Below are 19,301 nucleotides of genomic sequence, written 5' to 3' on the forward strand. Positions count from 1 at the left end.
AAAACACTTTGTCACTTACCTGATTCCAGCACCGAGGGACATAAGGCTCCACCTTCGATCCTCCTCCCTTGACGTTACTACACAATGCGCATGCGCGGCAAGTGCAACAATCGCATTAGGACAACACCATAGTAAAGCATTTCTCAATAACTGCAATAATTACCATTGCAGGGTTAAACTGACCGGGACTGTGCACCCAGACCACTTCAATGAGATGAAGTGGCTTGGGTGCGTATAGTGTCCCTTTAACCCTTTTAGTCCAATGGGGATGGTTTTTCGTGTGGGACTGAAAAGGTCACTAAACACACCAGTGAAAATCTGATTAACCTTTTCAGCCAGAGAAATGTCATGTTAAGGTTGGGTATGCATTAACCCTTCCAGTCTCATGGGGATGATAAAATGTGGTGATTTCTGTGGGACTGAATGAGTGCCCTGCCTGTGAGATACCATACGTTAGATTGTAAGCTCACGGGCAGGGCCCACTACCTTTTGTATTGGTCTGTTTATATTGCACACCGCTGTGGAATATGTTGGCACTTTAAAAATGCCAGTAAAAAAAATAAATAATAATAATAATTAAATAAATGCACACAGTGATTAGTGTGTGTGCCTATTAACCCTTTCAGTCCCAGTGATGTCATGTGATGGGGTCCTGGAATACCCCTCTCAGTGCCTTGGGAATGGTAAAGTGTGGCATATTATTTAGAAATGAAGAGTTAATGAATACACATTATGTAACAAGAATATAGGAAAGGAGGAAATGTTTTATTTGGTAATAACAGAAAAGTAAGCAACAGCAGACTGATAGTGAGTTATATGAGCTTAGAAGAGAATCAGACCTGCTTTTATGGGACTTTAAAAGGCTTTTTGCAGGAGAAAGGGTTAAGTATGGAAGAGAGATAAACAGGGATACTTTATTGTCCTGCCAGGACTTTTATTTACCTTGCAGGACTATAGGCAGCTACACTTAGTTCCCCTCCCTCCTTCCCCTCCCACAGGCTGAGAGCTCCTTCAGAGAGATGTGGTAACATCTTTACTGGGAATCAACTTTAGAAGGACACCGGTCCCCTCTGTGCAAAGGTAAATAGTCCCACCTGTCCTTACCTTCACTTCACACCGGGAGAAACTAAAGTAACTTGCAGGGGGTGGGGCAGGCTGCTGCAGGGACATCTTTCTCTGTGCCTTCTGTGAAGCCCACAGGACTGCCAGTAGTATCTGTTGGCTGATATAAAATGGAGCTGGCTATAAAGTATCCAGTATCTGGGGACATGGCTATAAAGTATCCGGGGACATGGCTATAAAGTATCCAGGATCTGGGGACATGGCTATAAAGTATCCAGTATCTGGGGACATGGCTATAAAGTATCCAGTATCTGGGGACATGGCTATAAAGTATCCAGGATCTGGGGACATGGCTATAAAGTATCCAGTATCTGGGGACATGGCTATAAAGTATCCAGTATCTGGGGACATGGCTATAAAGTATCCAGTATCTGGGGACATGGCTATAAAGTATCCAGTATCTGGGGACATGGCTATAAAGTATCCGGGATCTGGGGATTTGGCTATAAAGTATCCAGTATCTGGGGACATGGCTATAAAGTATCCGGGATCTGGGGATTTGGCTATAAAGTATCCAGTATCTGGGGACATGGCTATAAAGTATCCAGTAACTGGGGACATGGCTATAAAGCATCCAGTATCTGGGGACATGGCTATAAAGCATCCAGTATCTGGGGACATGGCTATAAAGTATCCAGTATCTGGGGACATGGCTATAAAGTATCCGGGATCTGGGGATATGGCTATAAAGTATCCAGTATCTGGGGACATGGCTATAAAGTATCCAGGATCTGGGGACATGGCTATAAAGTATCCAGTATCTGGGGACATGGCTATAAAGTATCCGGGATCTGGGGATATGGCTATAAAGTATCCAGTATCTGGGGACATGGCTATAAAGTATCCAGTATCTGGGGACATGGCTATAAAGTATCCGGGATCTGGGGATATGGCTATAAAGTAAATGGGCTTTGGGGACTTGGCTACCTGCAGGCTCTGAGACTTGTTACCTGCTGTTTGTAGTCAGATGAGTGAGACTTGCTAACTGTCCTGTAAGCGTAAAGTTGCCATAAAGTAACACATTTCTAGGCTCATCTGTCCCAATGAGGGGGTCCTAGTAAATGTATTAATCGTATTGCCGCTTGGCTCTCTGCCTCACTGACCCTGGTCTGGGCTGCCTGTGAGTGGAGGAAACTCTGTTCCCCCGGGTTCTAAGAATACTTTGTTGCCCGGGTTCTGGGGAGGGCATTCTGTTCGCCCGGGTTCTAAGAATACTTTGTTGCCCTAGGTCCTGGGGAGGAGGGCACTTTGCCCCGGGTTTGCCCCGGGTTCTGATGGGAGGGCACTTTGTTGTTCTGGGGGGTAGGGCCCTCTGTGCCCCAGGTCCTGAGAGGAGGGCACTCTGTTCCCCCGGGTTCTAAGTGATACTTTATTGCCCTGGTTCTGAGGGGAGGGCACTTTGTTGTTCTGGGGAACACACGTTTTTGCCCGGAGGAGGGGGGTGGGACGCTGTTGCCCCGGTTCGGGGGGAGGGATCGCACTCTGTTGCCCTGGGTATGGGTCTTGGCACAGCTCAATTGAAACCGGCTTCAAGACAAGCCCCAGCCTGTACCTGTTGCTGCTGCCGCCCTGCATCTCAGTGACTGGCAGGTCATTCGGGTAATTCCCTCTTCTATCAAAATAATTGTACTAAAGTGGAAACCTAAGTAACAATAGCTAAGCCGTGTCTACAACTAAGCTGGGTACTTTCTCCCAGTATTGTTGCCTACATTGTGCAATTCGCATTCCAGCTCATTCCAATCTGTTTTTGTTTGTTTAATTTGGATAGAATTTAGAACAGTGGGTGCAAACTGCCATGTACTCTGAGATCGACAGAGTACAGACAGGAAGGATAATTTGGTTTCTATTTATCAAGTTAGCTGGGAATCAGAGATGGCCTGCAGGTAGATAGATCCCCAGGGTAGTTCTGCAACACCCACGATGGCGCTGCTTGCAAAGCATCATGGAAGTTGTAGTCCTGCTACACCTGGCCACTCTTACTCTAAATGTCTGCTAGTTAAGTGTACACAACTTTAGAATGGTCCTAGGGAGCCTGATCCTAATATATTTATATCTGACATGATAGAATCCAAGGAATGGATCTCACTGGCTGTCATGTATAGAATACTATACATTGTATCTGGTATTTGGAATAAACCTTCAGCACAGAGCTTGACTGCTACAATACCTGCTTCACAGCCATTTGGTACCTTGTGAGTCTGGGAAAGTAAAGACACCAGGCAGACTATTTTACTTTCTCCTTTTATTTTATTTTTTAGCAAGTAACTTGACTGTACACTTGTCATGTTTGTTCTATACATATTAAATAATTCAAATAGCTGATTGTAATTTTAACTTGGCATGCTATGCCTTTTATCTGATTGGATTTAAGCAAAGATCTGTGTTTTCTGTCTTATGTAAAGTCTCATGCTTGTTACTTTGCTTGAATTGCCATCAGCTACAGGCTGCTCTCTCCCCCCCCCCCCCTCCCCCCCCCCCCCCCCCCACACTCTGTCTGGGATGGTTTTAATTTGGCTGTGTCTTCTGTAGTTTATTTTATTATAATTTTTTTTTCTTTCTCATCACTGTTGGCTAGAGCTACATGTGCCTCACTAAATGGCAGTCATTTAGGTCTGAGCCAAACTCTGTGTGTTCTGTCTGTGTCTTGAGTATTTAGTGATTTGAAGTGTTATGTCTGTAGTGAACCTGAGAGCTTTCGCTTCTGCAGGAAATGCTACGAGAAGCGAACGTCCCCTCAGACTCCCTGGCACCAATCTGCAGAGTGTGTTTCTAAATCTGCAGTTTACAGATACCGAGTAAACGGTGATTAGAATGTTACGTTGGGTGCTACTATACAACAACAGAGGTGGCCAGAAGGTAATGGAAGTTGCAGCTCTAAGACTGCCGGGAAGATACCTTCTAGCCATCCCTGATATGACAATAGCTCATTTTTAACCTTTTTGTCATTCTCTGTAAATGGTGTGATATTTGTACCAATGCATTCGGCCTCTGAGTGGTTGCTAAACATTCTTTTTATCTATTTTTTTTATTTTTATTTTCAGATTAAAGTTTGAGCGGTGTATGACCTTTCTCATGTGCAGAAAAAATCAATAGGACGTTAAAACAAAAAAAAACTGTCAAAAGATGGCAAGTGGTGGCTTTAGGTCCCACGCTCCATCTACCTCGAACACCACTGACTTTTTGGAGGAATGGAAAGCAAAGAGGGAGAAGATGAGGGCCAAGATGTATGCAGCAGAAGTAGCTGCTGCAGCAGCAGCAGCAGGAGGTGGTGAGGTTGTTAATAAGCCTAGCCTTGAGCTCAACAACAACAACACCAGCACTACAACAGCTAGCAGCATTCAAGCATCCAATTCCACGTCTGTGTTTAAAGCCCCACCAAACAGGAGAGCGGAGGAAGAACCAGCCACTGCTACTTTGGTGGTACAGCAAAGGAAAGCACCTGTTCCAGATGGTATAACAGCAAGTGCCCCACAAGATGAACCCCCACCACCGTCTTCTCAGGAGACTCCAGCAAAGGTTAAAGACAAGGCAAAAACAAATGGTCCAAGTGCCAGGAAGGGTAAAGGGCAGATTGAGAAAAGAAAGCTACGGGAAAAAAGAAGATCCACAGGAGTGGTCAATATCCCTTCTCAAGAAGTAAGTACTGGAAGAAATTTAGACTACATTTTCTGGGGGGAGGCTAAGACAAATCTCGCCAGCCAAAAAATAAGGCATGAAAACTAAAAGTTAAAGGGTTACTCCAACCACCAAGACCACTTTAGTGATTTGAAGTGGTCATGATGCCTGGAGTCTGTATGTCCAGTGTTTCACTGTAAAACATTCCACATGCAGTGTGTAACTCCACCTCTCTCTGTATCATTGCACAGAATGTCAGCTATTGGTTGAGAGCAGTCAGGTATGCTCCCAGCCAACGAATTACAATGCTTATGGCTTCTGCTGGGCCACTGCCATGTCCCTGGACCATCAGAGGACACATAGCAAAATGGCAGGGACCTTGGTAAAGGGGCATACAATTGCTAATCATATTTCTCCAATTACCAAGGAATTGTACCATGGTACTCAGAGCATTATAATTCCTACAATGGGTTGTGCTGGTTGTTTTGAAGGGAGTAAACCTTTTTAAGCAGATGGCTTGAATGCCAGTGAAACAAGCAAGAAGATTCCATTTGGTTACCATGGTGATTCCTGCACTTTTTGAACTATGTGCCCTAGTGTTCCAATAGGGCTAATTTTATGAATCAGTTCATTTGGTGTGGTTCTTAATCCTAAACTTAAACTGTAACGTCTGAGCAAAGTCCTGCAGAAGGCATCCCTCCTTTTGATGCTATAATCGTTTTGAGATGTTGCCAAAAAAATCTGGTTTTGTGCTTCCACAGTGACCTTTGTGTTTCTGTTTTTTCTTTCTTAACTTCTCTATTAAAGCTCTCTTAAACTATGTTGTTGTGTTTGCCTTAGGGCACTGACAAGTCGGGATGCCTGAGCTAAAGAATTTGTGGTTCAGTCTGTGTATATAGCTTACAGCAGTTTTATATTTTATAAGATTTAAAAAAACACTATTTTTGCAGGTAATAAAACATTTATTTGATATTATTTTAAGCAGCATTTTCACTTCACTGATTTAAAGTGGTCATGGTGCTTGTAATCTGTATATGCTGCGTTTCACTATGAAAAGCTGCAAGCAGAGTTTTCCCCCTTTGCTGTCAAAGGTGTAACTCCACTTCTGGCAGCTTCACTGAGCGTCATTAGCCCAGTTCCACTCTTGTTCCGGTCTGGCTAATGATACCCAATAATGTAGCTAATGTTAATTCTGAGCGGATTTGGCATCTGTTGTCAGTACGCACGGCATGCTGGAGCCAGACAGCCAATAGAGCGTGTGCACCTTTGGATATGTCCTGCATGTGATGCATGCAGGATTGTGCCTGGCCTATGAAGAACTTTCATTGGGCTTCTGATATGGCCAGATCTGGCACTGGCAGGAGTATGCATTTCTAAATAACATATTTTTATACAGATGCTAATTGTGTGTAGATGAGGGGTGGGGAATTAAGAGAATTTTAACAGAGCTTTGTGGTATTCTGCTCCGCTGTTTCTATTTTTACATAAATCTATTGTATCTAATCTCTTTATCTATCTACAGTGCATTTGTCTTTATTTAGCATTTGTGTAGCCTGTGACCTCTAACCCACGTAGTGTAATTGAATTATAATGTTTAGAAACTCTCTGCAACAAGGAATCCAAGCTACTACTTGTATCTCACAATATAGATTGTTATTCTTAACAACACTTTTTTTTGTAATTTTTCTTAATTGAAATGGATACAATATTGATATTTAAAGTAAAACTATAGTATTGGGAATACAAAGCTGTATTCCCTTCTTCGATCCCCTCCCCACCCATTGGCAAATAAAGGGTAGAAAACCCCTTTTTACACTTACGTGATTCCATCGCTAATGTCCCTCTGCGCTGGGTCGCACTCTGCCGACGTCAGACGATGAGGGGACCTAATGCTCGTGTGCGGTGAGTGCCTTTAGCACCTTAGGCCTTCCCTATAGGAAAGCATTGCCTCAATCACCTATGGGGTTTGCAAGATAATCGACGTTCTCATGCAAAGCATCAGGATGTCCAATGTCGTTTCACATTGTCGTTTCAAACTCCAGGAAGCCCCTCTAATGGCTGTTTGGTAGAGAGCTGCTAGAGGCAGTCTTAACCCCATAATGTAAACACTGCAGTTTCTCTAAAACTGCCATATTTTACATTGCAGGGTTAAGGGAACAGGGACAATGAGATGAAGTGTCCTGGGTGCCTAGTGTCACTTTAAATGTATGTATGTATGTGTCTTTTTCACAATATACTGTTCATTGGCTGCCAACTATATGTCCTTTCCTTTCCTTTTCTATCCTTGTTCATAAGACTTCAGCTGCTTGAACATGGTATTAAAGGAACACTATTGTCACCTAAATTACTTTAGCTAAATAAAGCAGTTTTAGTGTATAGATCATTCCCCTGCAATTTCACTGCTCAATTCACTGTCATTTAGGAGTTAAATCACTTTGTTTCTGTTTATGCAGCCCTAGCCACACCTCCACTGGCTATGATTGACAGAGCCTGCATGAAAAAAAAAAAAACTGGTTTCACTTTCAAACAGATGTAATTTACCTTAAATAATTGTATCTCAATCTCTAAATTGAACTTTAATCACATACAGGAGGCTCTTGCAGGGTCTAGCAAGCTATTAATATAGCAGGGGATAAGAAAATCTGAATTAAACAGAACTTGCCATAAGGAAAGCCTAAATAGGGCTCTCTTTACAGGAAGTGTTTATGGAAGGCTGTGCAAGTCACATGCAGGGAGGTGTGACTAGGGTTCATAAACAAAGGGATTTAACTCCTAAATGGCAGAGGATTGAGCAGTGAGGCTGCAGGGGCATGTTCTATACACCAAAACTGCTTCATTAAGCTAAAGTTGTTCAGGTGACTATAGTGTCCCTTTAAATACATTTCTATTATATTACCCAATCCCTTCTTTATGTACAGCTATATACAACCCTTGCTGAAAGGCCTAAACTGTATCTACACCTCCTCTTCAAATACATCTTCCCTCATACATTTCTTAAATATTCTGCTGGATTTATCTCCTCCTTTCTCACTTTGTTTATTTACTTAAGTTATCTGATATAGTAGCTCCCAGGTTTCATTTATATTCTGCAGATGCATAAAAATAAAATAAACCCCTCTCTTAAACTGACTTGGAACTGACCTTATTTATACACTCAGATAGAGTAAAAAATACATTTATTGAAAAAATACAGACAAATATATCACAGAAAAGAAATAATAACTTTTGCGGATGAAAAATATGTCTATGAAAAAATAGCTAAAAAAACAGCCACATAAAAAATGATAAAATTAAAGTCCAGACCTTATTTGAATGCTCGGCGTCCCGAGTTAGCAAAGATGAATACTGCTGAAAAAAATATAAAAAAACGGTCCTCTTTATAATCCAGATGCTGGCTGATATCCGACCTCTCCAAACGCGTTTCTCCGCTTCGGCGGCTTTTTCAATGGATGAGGTCTGTGTCTCTGTGTTCTCTTTATATAGCAGTTTTTGCCGACAATCATTTGCACACGGCAAATCCAAAACTCCGATGTGTAATGCAAAGTTGACTTCTATGTAACTGGTTAGTTACTAAGTGTTCATGCCTAATTGCTCAAAAAATAGATACTTATTATAGGCAGCATATAACCATTTCTATTTTCTATTTACTTCTGTTGCCATAGTAACCCCGCCTGATCGGGTTTAAATGCAACTGCCGTTTCTCATATTAACAGGCATGAAAAAGAAAGTAGAATAACGTAAGATTTTCTGAATTAAACAGAAAGTCAATGATTGTAAATATAACTCCTCCATAATCTGGTGGTTACAGTGTATCCCAATTTCATAACTGGTGATTTCGGCACATAAGATTACTTTACTTTATTTACTCATGTTACCAAGGTAACACTTGACTCGGTAAGTGAAGAGAACCTTTCCGTTATCACCTTAAGGTTTTTTTATTGTTTTGTATCAGAAAAGTGAGTATCATTGGTCCCCCATAATCTATTCTCTAAATATACCGAGACATGATGTCTTGAAACTTATACTATTAATTTTAAACGGTATAATGGATGCTTTGTTGCTATATAAACAGTCCCTAAGTGAATAAAAGCATAACTCCCATTATCAACTTATAAAAATATATAAAAGAGAAATAAAATTAAAAAAGGTGCCCTATAAAAGTAGACATCTCTATTTATATGTATAAAAATAAGGATGATTCTATATAGCAGACTAATGTAGAAAATAAAAATTATCTAAATAGACGCAAAAAATCTTATATTTGCGCTTCTGCTGCCACTTCTAGATATAAATGTATGTGGGATTAAAGATGTTACATGCCATTAATTTTAATAAAAAATGGAAATTTAAAGGGGGATTCATCCCAAAAAATGACACAGCTCAAATTCGGCATTCAAACCCTTAGGCTGCAGCGTATCAAGTTGATATATCCATTTCATCTCAGTGATGCCCAGTTGTTTGGTATGGTCTCCTCCTCTCCAGTTTTTATTTACTCTACATATCCCCTTAAAGTTCAAAAGGCTCATATCCGAATTGTGTGTTTGTTTGAAGTGGGCCGATACTGAATGTTGCATATATCCCTTCTTTATATTCAGCATGTGTTCCCTAATTCTAATGTACAGTTGCCTCTTTGTTCTTCCTACGTACTGGAGCCCACATGGGCACTCCAGTACATATATCACGTTAGTGCTTTGGCAGGTAATATGTTCTTTTATTTTAAAGGATTCCATTTTGCTAGTGACTTCAAATACTCCTTTTGTGTGTTTGTGCTTTCTTTCTTTACACGCTATACAGTCCAAACAATAGAAGAATCCATTTTTCTTTGTTGTGGTTATGGTGTTCTTTCTTTTTACATGTTTATTAGTTATTTTCCTTCGTAAGTTCGGTGCACCCCTAAAGATGATCCTTGGTCTTTCCGGTAACATACTAGCCAGAATTTTATCTTTTTTCAATAGATGCCAGTGTCTTGTGAGTATCTTTTTTAGTTGTAAATTTTCTTTGTTGTAGTTCAGAATTATTGCTGGAAATACTTCTCCTGATTCTGTTGCGTTTGATTTATCCTTAATTTTCAATAGGTTAGTTCGGTCTAAATGATCCACTCTACTTAATGCCTCATCTATTTCAATCTCTTGGTACTTTTTCGACATAAACTTTTTCTTTACTGCTTCCGCTTGTTCCATGTAGACTTCAGAGTCTGTACAGTTCCGTCTCAAGCGTCTAAATTCATTGTAAGGTACATTCTTAAGCCATAACGGTAGATGACAACTCTCTTTCAGAATGAAGCTGTTCACGTCAACTTCTTTGAAGTGCGTTTTCGTTTTAAGTGTACCAGAATCAACATAGATAACAAGATCAAGGAATACTACCTCTGTCTTACTGTAGGTGGTGTTTAGTTTAACTCCCCATGTGTTTTTATTAATATATTCTAAAAACTTTTGTAGGTCTTCCATTTCTCCTTCCCATATAAAGAAAACATCATCGATGTATCTTTTATACTTGTGTACATTGTTATTCCAGGGATGTTCATTCCAGATGTAATTGTCTTCCCAGTTTCCCATGAATAAGTTAGCGAAACTGGGGGCAAATTTCGTCCCCATGGCTGTGCCCTTCTTTTGGAGGTAAAACTGATCTTCAAACAGAAAATAATTGTTCTTCAAAATAAAAGTGATGCCCTCTATTATAAATGAGATTTGATTATCCTCCAGTTCTCTTATATTCTCTTGGTATCGGTAATGTTCAATTTAAAAGATTTTCTGTCTTTGTTTGTTTTTTTTGGTATATTGTAATATTTGTTTTGTGCCATGTGGTTTAAACAGGATGACAGGATGCCAGTATACAGATTTGCATAATTTTGTCCGTTTACTTAAACATATTGTCCAGCGGTACTTTTCTGCCTTTTTAAAAAGCAGAGATTTCAAATAAAGGAGTTACTGCTGATATGTGACCCCAATTTTAAGTGGAAGACACGTTTGATTACATGATGTAACGGTTATAGTTCACTATGACTTATTGCATACAACTAATAAGAATTTTAAAACAAACTCAAAGGAGATGCTGCAGTGGGAGATAAAGATCTAAATATTTAATAAACATAGGGCTCAACCTAACTGAAATTACAAATGCCAACTAATGTGTCATCCAGTACTTTAAAAAAAAACAAACAAAAAAAAAAAAAACGCACACGCGTTAATGTTTGTTCTCTAAAGAATGTGATGACTGGATATATTCATTTTAAAATCGACAGAATATTCAGCCTTTTGATATTCGCCTAACTTTTGCGTGTTTTATCTACCTACCAGGAGTGGGAAAAAAAATCCATTGAATTCATAAATTAAAACTGAAAGGGGGACAGAAATATGCTAACTTGGCCTTTTTATGTGTGTTGTCATACTATGAACTCTTTAAGAGCCTTAGCTTTGCTGCTATCCAGTGTGGTTCTGCATTTAATAAGTGCAAATGAAATGAAAATATCTTCTGGCTCTGTATAGTTTGGTGCTTCGAGGGAAATCACAGTGAAGTCTGGTCTTGCCTTGGAAAGAGGGGTGAAATGTAATCGTATATGATATTTGAAGATTACTCTAAATGTGATTTTATTTTATTTGTAAGTGCAGTCACAATAAGGCTGGATTCAATGGAATACCGACCATGTAAAATTTAAAGGAACACTGACCTCTAGGAGTGTCTAATGCTGTCTTATCATTCGTGTTTTAAACATTTTTCAATGGTTGAAGTTGGTCCCCTAGCCTCCTACTCCTGTGATTCCTCACTTCCTTCTTCTTGGCCACACACTATTTGGAAGATATGCTGAAAGCATCAGCTGATGCTGTAAGCCTAGCATTGGCTGACATTACACATACTCTAACTATAGCCTCGTTGCCCTCTTGTCCCCATCTACTTAATTGTCCCAATGGGTCAGTCCAGGCCTAAAGCACAATACCACACAGTGCTGGGATGGCAAAGGCCCTATACAATTCCTGCCTATTGAATCAATCGTACTGTACTCTGTCAACATTCAAACACAATTCCAATCACTTTTCATCAGCAGGTGATAGTAATGTGAGGCTGTAGAATGCAACCAGTGTATGCAAGAGGCCTGGGGGAGCAATGGCCCCACTGCACCCCATGCTAGCCCTCCTATAGGTCAGTTAGGTAAAAGTGAAGTTTTAACACATGTATACTATACTAAAATGTATAAACAAATGACCCTTGTAAATTTGATGTTTTGTATTTTAGGTTGATGCTTGCCATTTTGGCACACAGAGGGTATTATTATTATTATTATTATTATTGCAATTTATATAGCGCCAACAGATTCCGTAGCGCTTTACAATATTATGAGAAGGGATTTAACTATAGATAGGACAATTACAAATAAACTTACAGGAACAATAGGTTGAAGAGGACCCTGCTCGATCGAGCTTACATTCTATAGGAGGTGGGTGTAAAACACATTAGGACAGGAATTTGCAATCAAATAAGGTGGACTGCCCTTTAGGAGAGGGCAAGAGACAGGTATGTGAGGTAAGGGTTAGTCTTGGAGGCCATATGCTTTCCTAAAGAGATGAGTTTTAAGGCACTTCTTAAAAGATGCAAGACTAGGGGAGAGTCTGATGGCGGTAGGCAGGCTATTCCATAGGAAGGGAGCCGCCCGCGAGAAGTCCTGCAAGCGCGAGTTGGCCGTACGAGTGCGGACAACGGACAGGAGGTGGTCACGGGCAGAGCGGAGAGACCGAGAAGGGACATACCTATGGATCTGTGAGGAGATATAAGAGGGGCTAGAGTTGTTCAGTGCTTTATAGGTGTGAGTTAGTACCTTGAATTGACTCCTATAGCATACAGGAAGCCAATGTAAGGACTGGCAGAGGGGTGAGGTGTGAGAGAAACAACTAGAGAGGAAAATCAGTCTAGCAGCAGCGTTCATTACGGACTGTAGGGGTGCAGTACGGCTTTTGGGAAGACCAATCAGGAGAGGGTTACAGTAATCCATGCGGGAGATTACCAGAGCATGGACAAGCTCCTTGGTAGTATCTGGTGCAAGAAAGGGGCGGATGCGGGCTATGTTTTTAAGATGGAATCTACAGGATTTGGCAACATGCTGGATGTGAGGCTCAAAGGTGAGACTAGAGTCAAGTATGACGCCAAGACAGCGCGCTTGCAAGGATGGACTGATGTTGGTACCACAAACTTGAAGGGAGAGTGAAAGAGGAGGATCAGTATTAGGAGGAGGAAAGACAAGGAGCTCAGTTTTTGAGAGATTGAGTTTCAGAAAGCGGGAGGACATCCAGTCAGAGATGGAAGAAAGGCAAGCAGTGACACGTTGCAGGATGGCAGGGGAGAGGTCCGGGGAGGAGAGATATAGCTGGGTGTCATCAGCATACAGGTGGTAGTGGAATCCAAAAGAGGTAATAAGTTTGCCAAGAGAGGCAGTATAAAGAGAAAATAGAAGTGGACCAAGGACGGAGCCTTGGGGAACTCCAACCAAGACAGGGCGAGGAGAGGAGGTATCATTAGAAAAGGAGACACTGAATGAGCGTTGGGAGAGATAAGAGGAAAACCACGAGAGGACAGAGTCACAGAGACCAAGTGATTGAAGAGTTTGAAGAAGGAGAGCATGATCAACGGTGTCAAAGGCCGCTGAGAGGTCAAGAAGAATTAGTATGGAGTAGTGGCCTTTGGATTTAGCTGCGATTAGGTCGTTAGTGACTTTGATAAGGGCAGTCTCTGTAGAGTGGAGAGGGCGGAAGCCAGATTGAAGGGGGTCAAGGAGAGAGTTGGAATTGAGGAAATGAGACACACGGGTAAAGACAAGCCTTTCCAGAAGCTTTGAGGAAAAAGGGAGCAGGGATATGGGACGGTAATTAGAGAGGGTGGATGAGTCGAGGGATGGTTTTTTTAGTATAGGTACTACAGTGGCATGTTTAAGGTCAGCAGGGACGATGCCAGAAGAGAGTGAGCAGTTGAAGATGTGTGTTAGAGAAGGCACGAGACAAGTGGAGAGAGATCTGATAAGGTGAGATGGGACAGGATCGAGCGGGCAAGTGGTGGGGCGAGAGGAGCAAAGAAGAGCAGCCACCTCTTGGTCAGTAGCTGGGGAGAATGTCTGAAGGGTAGGAAATGCATGATCTATGTGTGATTGAGAAACAGAAAGGCAAGGAGGGGAGAATTCTTTCCTTAGCTGTTCAATCTTGTCAGTGAAGTAACATGCAAAGTTATCAGAAGTAAGGTTAGTTTTGGGGGTGGCCACAGCAGGGCGAAGAAGAGAATTAAAGGTGTCAAAGAGACGCCTGGGGTTGCGGGAACATGAACTAATGAGAGAGGAAAAATAGGACTGTTTGGCAAGGGCAAGGGCTGCACTGTATGAACACAATATGAATCTATAATGGAGAAAGTCTGATTGGGTACGAGACTTCCTCCAGGAGCGTTCAGCACAACGGGAGCATCTTTGCAGGTAGCGCGTTGATTTAGTATGCCATGGTTGGGGGCGGGTCCTCCTTGAGGTGCTTGTTTGGAGTGGCGCTGCAGTGTTCAAGGCAGATGTAAGAGTAGAGTTATATATGGAGATGGCCAGTGAAGGACAGGAGAGGGAAGGGATGGACAGCAGTTGTGAATCAATGTCAGCTGACAACTGTTGGAGATCCAGAGAATTAAGGTCCCTCCTGAGTTGAGGGGGGTTAGGCTGAAGTTGTTGGGTGAGGGGGTACGCAAGAGCAAATGATAAGAGGTGGTGATCAGAGAGTGGATATGGAGTGTTGCAGATATTAGTTACTGTACATGCATAAGTGAAGATTAGGTCAAGGGTATTGCCAGCTACATGGGTGGGAGAATGTAAGACACTGGCGTACATGCGGTCGCAGCTGTGAACGGGCCCAGCCCACCAGGGGGCTTGGCTGCCCTGCAATCCGGGTATGTATGCCAGTTTGCCAGCCTCTTCTCCTGGGGGGACCAGGAGCTGGCCACCTCAGGGACCCCCGAGGCTGGCAGTGGTGTCATTCTCCCCTGAGCGCTCTCTGCCCAGCTCCCTCGCGTGCACCGCAGTGATGTCGGAGCCGGAATATGACGTCACTCCAGGATCAGTAAGCGGCGCGCGAGGGAGCTAAACAGGAGGATCAGTGCTCCCTCCCATCAATTTTTGCACTGGGGCCCCATGGATCGTGTGTACGCCACTGATGTAAGACAACTCTTCCTTAATTGTTTTTCTGATCTAGAACCCATTTCTGCAGAGTAAACCTCTTCTCCATACTATGAAACCTTGCTTCTCCTCAATAAAACATCTCATTAAAGGGACGCTACAATGTTCAAATATAAAAACATGCATACATTTAATAATACACTTTTTTTCATTAAAAAAAAAAAAAAAATACTTGTAAAAGCTGCAGGTCTCTTGTCTGAAGCCTTTGCAAGCCCTCCCCTACTAACCCCACTCAGACTTTTTAATCAGACATCCCAATGCAGCTCAATGAGAAGTCTTGCCTGACTCTTGAGTTGAGCTCCACTGAGCTAAGCATCCAGGAATTTAAAAGGACTGGCTGTCTTAGTGACAGCCAGGGGGTGTTATCAGGTTAATCTGTAAGCATTCATTTCTATTAAAATGTGCACTTTTAGTAAAATCTTCACAAAAAGCATTTCAGCAAACTAAAGTGCTTTAGGGGTCTAGAGTGCCCCCTTAACGGCCCATGACTGTAGATCCAGTTATCTAGTGCACTTTTTTTTTTTTTTTGTGCTGCAAGACAAGTGGACAAGGCTAAATAGAATCTCTGGCCATGTGTATGACCCATCTTTTTTTTTTTTTATTTTATCTCTAGCTATCCGGCAGATTAGATTCCAGCACATACTAATGCAAAACAACAAAAACGTGTCAAGAATATAATGGTTAAATTATAACTGCATTATTCCATTTAAAGTAGAATGTTGCACTAACTTACGTAATTATGGTTCTATCCTCAATGCTATTGTGCAGTGAGGCTTTCCCCTGGACAGACCTAATAAACAGTGTGACCTTTGTGTGTTGCTTACATCATAGTTTAACAAATGTTTGTAGACTTTAGACACTTTTTTTTTTTCTTTGAGCCAGTAAAGAGTCGTATATTTAAAGTTTTATAAATAGTACTTGTGCTTCAAGGTATTGCTGTACATAGGCCTGGCCATGTATGTCATATAAATTATGTTTGAAAGAAAAAAAAAAGAAAATGTTACCTTACTACCTGGAACCTACCTTGAAATACTGGTATTCTAGGCTTCCCTTAGGTGGGAACAATGGGCAGTTACATTGTTCCTTCTTTACAATGTACCTGGTTGTTATTGGAATAATTATGCAATATAATGGAATGTGTGGTTTGTGTGTGTGTTTTTTTTTTTTTCCCAACTTTTTATTTTTGTTTCTTTTACATTTTGAAAAGTTGCCATCATATCCTGGGGACCACAGATAATCGCTGTTCTACCCAAATTGTAGAGGAAAAGTCTCTCCATTCAGTGAAGAATGAGAAGTGTCTTTGTTTTAGCTCAGTTTAAAATATATTAAAAGTAAATGAGAAAATACATTTAGGCAATTTTCAACAAAGTGCAACTAGAGTCGACGAACGGCTAAAATTACTTGGTATTGCTTGACTAAAAGCCGCCTTTTCTGTCTTGATATTTATTTATTATTTTGTTCATTCTTTTTCTTCCCAAATTAGCTTCACTTTGCCCTTTTCCCCATGATCAGATGCTTTATTGTGCAATCCACTTATAATGAAGGACAGTCTGTGGCAGGCAAAGGAATGCCGTCTAATTGCTGCATCTGAGTGGCTAAGTCTGAATTCGTTCAGCTGGGGCTCTTTTTTATTTTTTTTTCTCCTCCTGCCTCAATGCTTACTGGAGCATCTGACAAGGCATGTATCTCTAGCAAAACAAGTAATTGTTCATCCAGATGAAACTGCCAACCTTAATCTTTCTTTGGGGGGAAAGTTCGAAGGAAGGGAAGCATCAGAGGCTTATGACTGAGTCATGCAGGCAATCAAGCATTACTTTATCCCCCACCTAACAGTTGGGCAGACATTGCAGTGTCATGTGAACTCTACATTTGTTGAAACAGACAAAAAAGATAACTCTCTCTCTCTCGATCGATCGATCGATCTCTCTCTCTCTCTCTCCCCCCCTTTTTTTTTTTCTTCCCTATACTACTGACTGCATTTAAAATAGCAATATCCATTTTTCCTTCTTTAAAATATCTTTTTTTTCTTTTTCTATAAAGCAATCTTTGCTGAACTTTCCACAGAATATCTTCATTGGCTTATATTGTCGTCACTGAGTATCTCAAGCCACTTGTTTTTTTTTTTTGCTTTCTTGTCAGTCCTACATACTCTCATTAGGTTTGTTCTGCTGGTACTGATCCAACAGTTGAGTTCTGACACCATTCCTATTATACGTGCAACACAATTGTCTAAGCACGTTGGGCTGTTCTTTCCCTCAGGCAGTCCTGTGTAGATTAAACATTTTTGTCACGCTTGGACACCAAGCAAAGTGAAAGTTTCAACGTTCTTTGTTAATGTGAATGCGGAAGGTTTTCCTCATATGATGTAATGTAACAATCCTGAGTTCTTTAAATACAACTTCTGTAAGATGTGTAAAAAAATTTTTATTTTATTTTTATCTGTATGCAAACTTAACTTTATGTTTAAGGATTAGCGTTGGTGTTTGGGTGAGAAATAGTGTGAAAAGGAAGAAATATAAACTTTTTGTAGCCAATTCATGTTTATGATCCTTAAATTAACAAAAGGTTTGTATATCAGTGGCCTTCAAGGGCTAAGAAATAAATGTAAAAGGTAGTTTAATTCTACGCTATAGACTGTAAGCTCGTTTGAGCACGTTTTTGTAATTGTGTCATTTATTGTTAAATCTCCCCCTTTGGTAATATTGTAAAGCGCTATGGAATATGCTGGCGCTATATAAATACCAGTAATAATAATTCTCTGGCACGGGGACGAGGATGGTTTTGTTTGTAAAGAACATATGAGGACTGAGGAGTAGATATCTCTAGCCATTGGCAAGTGCCAATTTGGTGAATGTACCATGGACCCTCCAGGCTTGCAGTGGTGAGTAACAGTCAAGGTAATGTTTTCACTCCAGGCTGGGAGTGATTTTGTTCTTGTGTGATGCATTAATATAGACAATAACTGAGGTGAAAATATCTAGGGTTTGCAGATTCTGCAGTGAGCTCTGGCCAAACCATTAAGTGACAATCAAGATCCAGTAACTTTCTTTGTCCATGCTGAACTTATCCTGTAGATTAACAGCACTGAGTGCAGCAGGGGCTTCTGGAAGTTGTAGTTCATTTGAAAGAATTCTCTTGTAGAATGCTGACAGCTGACCTACAACTCACCGGAACCTTGCTGTGCAACCTCTCGAGACATGAAGGCAGAAACATGGCTTCCCAATATTTCAGTGAGTGAATAAGTGGGCTTGTAGATGCAGTGAATAGTTTTTATTTATTTTATTTTTTTAGACAGGTCTATATTATTACAAAAAGAGAAATCCTGCGCTCACTCCCATTACTACTGGGCCGGCAGCAAGGACTACAATACACATCAGCCCCAATATATAGTAAAAACCAAAGAAAAGAAAAAGTTATCTGCGCTCTCTCCTTAATCCCTATGTATATTTAGACAAATGGATGTAATTTAGTTGCTCCAATGGCCAATGGAGGGAATGCCCGCCTGCCAACGTCACGGCAGACCCTCCCCACCCCCCACCCAAAGCGGGTCCTAACACTGACCCTTCAGCCTGCTTCCTTAAGCTTCTGGCAAAGATGTCTCTAATGAGACAGAGAGGGGTATTTTCTTATATACACCCCTATATACTTATTAACCCTTAATAGGGAACACATGGGATGGGCGGCAGCATTGTAACCAGGCTGCGTGATACAAAATAAATACATATACAAAAAGAGAAGTCCTGCGCTCACTCCCATTACTACTGGGCCGGCAGCAAGGACTACAATACAATGTCTACATTATTGTCTGACCCCCTTCTTTTTTTTTTTCTTGTGCTAAAGCAGTTACTTACCTCTAATCCAGGGATAGGCAACCTTCGATCCAGGGATAGGCAACTCCAGATGTTGTGCACTACATCCCCATAATGCTCTTACACCCATAATGCTGGCAAAGCATCATGGGAGGTGTAATCTAAAACATCTGGAGTGCCGAAGGTCGCCTATGCCTGCAATCTAACGGCAAGAGTGTCCCTCACCGCAGCTCTGGGAAATTGCCAACACAATATAGAAGCAGCGCCTTTCGTTTGTGCATTGTCCACAAAGCAATTAGGATGGACACCGAATAGCTGGCTTTATAAAACTTCACTCTATAAAACTTAAAAAATATCACTCTATAAAGTGACAAAGAGTTGGCACTCTGATATCTCCTAGAGCAGATCAACAAGAGGAAGTGCTTTAAGGGTATGGAGTATTCCTTTAAGGGTAATGCGCCATGTATAGATGTTTTGCTTGTTTTTACAAAGTATCCTTCACCTGATATTTTGTGTGTAGTTCATACAGAAACGTCAACTGCGCTGTCAAGGAGTGTGCCCTGTAA

The 19,301-nt window shown here is 41.2% G+C and overlaps 1 protein-coding gene across 1 annotated transcript in view; it reads left to right on the top strand.

The window, feature by feature from the left end:
* Positions 1-995: 995 nt before the first annotated feature.
* Positions 996-19,301, top strand: part of PAWR (pro-apoptotic WT1 regulator) — an 89,546-nt gene continuing 71,240 nt past the window's right edge. Inside the window, exons 1-2 of the mRNA XM_063446967.1 lie at positions 996-1,080; positions 4,164-4,758. Of these exons, the coding sequence (XP_063303037.1) occupies positions 4,246-4,758 (513 nt within the window). The 5' untranslated portion in view covers positions 996-1,080; positions 4,164-4,245. The remainder of the gene's footprint in view (positions 1,081-4,163; positions 4,759-19,301) is intronic.

Source organism: Pelobates fuscus, chromosome 3 (assembly GCF_036172605.1).
Source record: "Pelobates fuscus isolate aPelFus1 chromosome 3, aPelFus1.pri, whole genome shotgun sequence".
Lineage (NCBI taxonomy): Eukaryota > Metazoa > Chordata > Amphibia > Anura > Pelobatidae > Pelobates > Pelobates fuscus.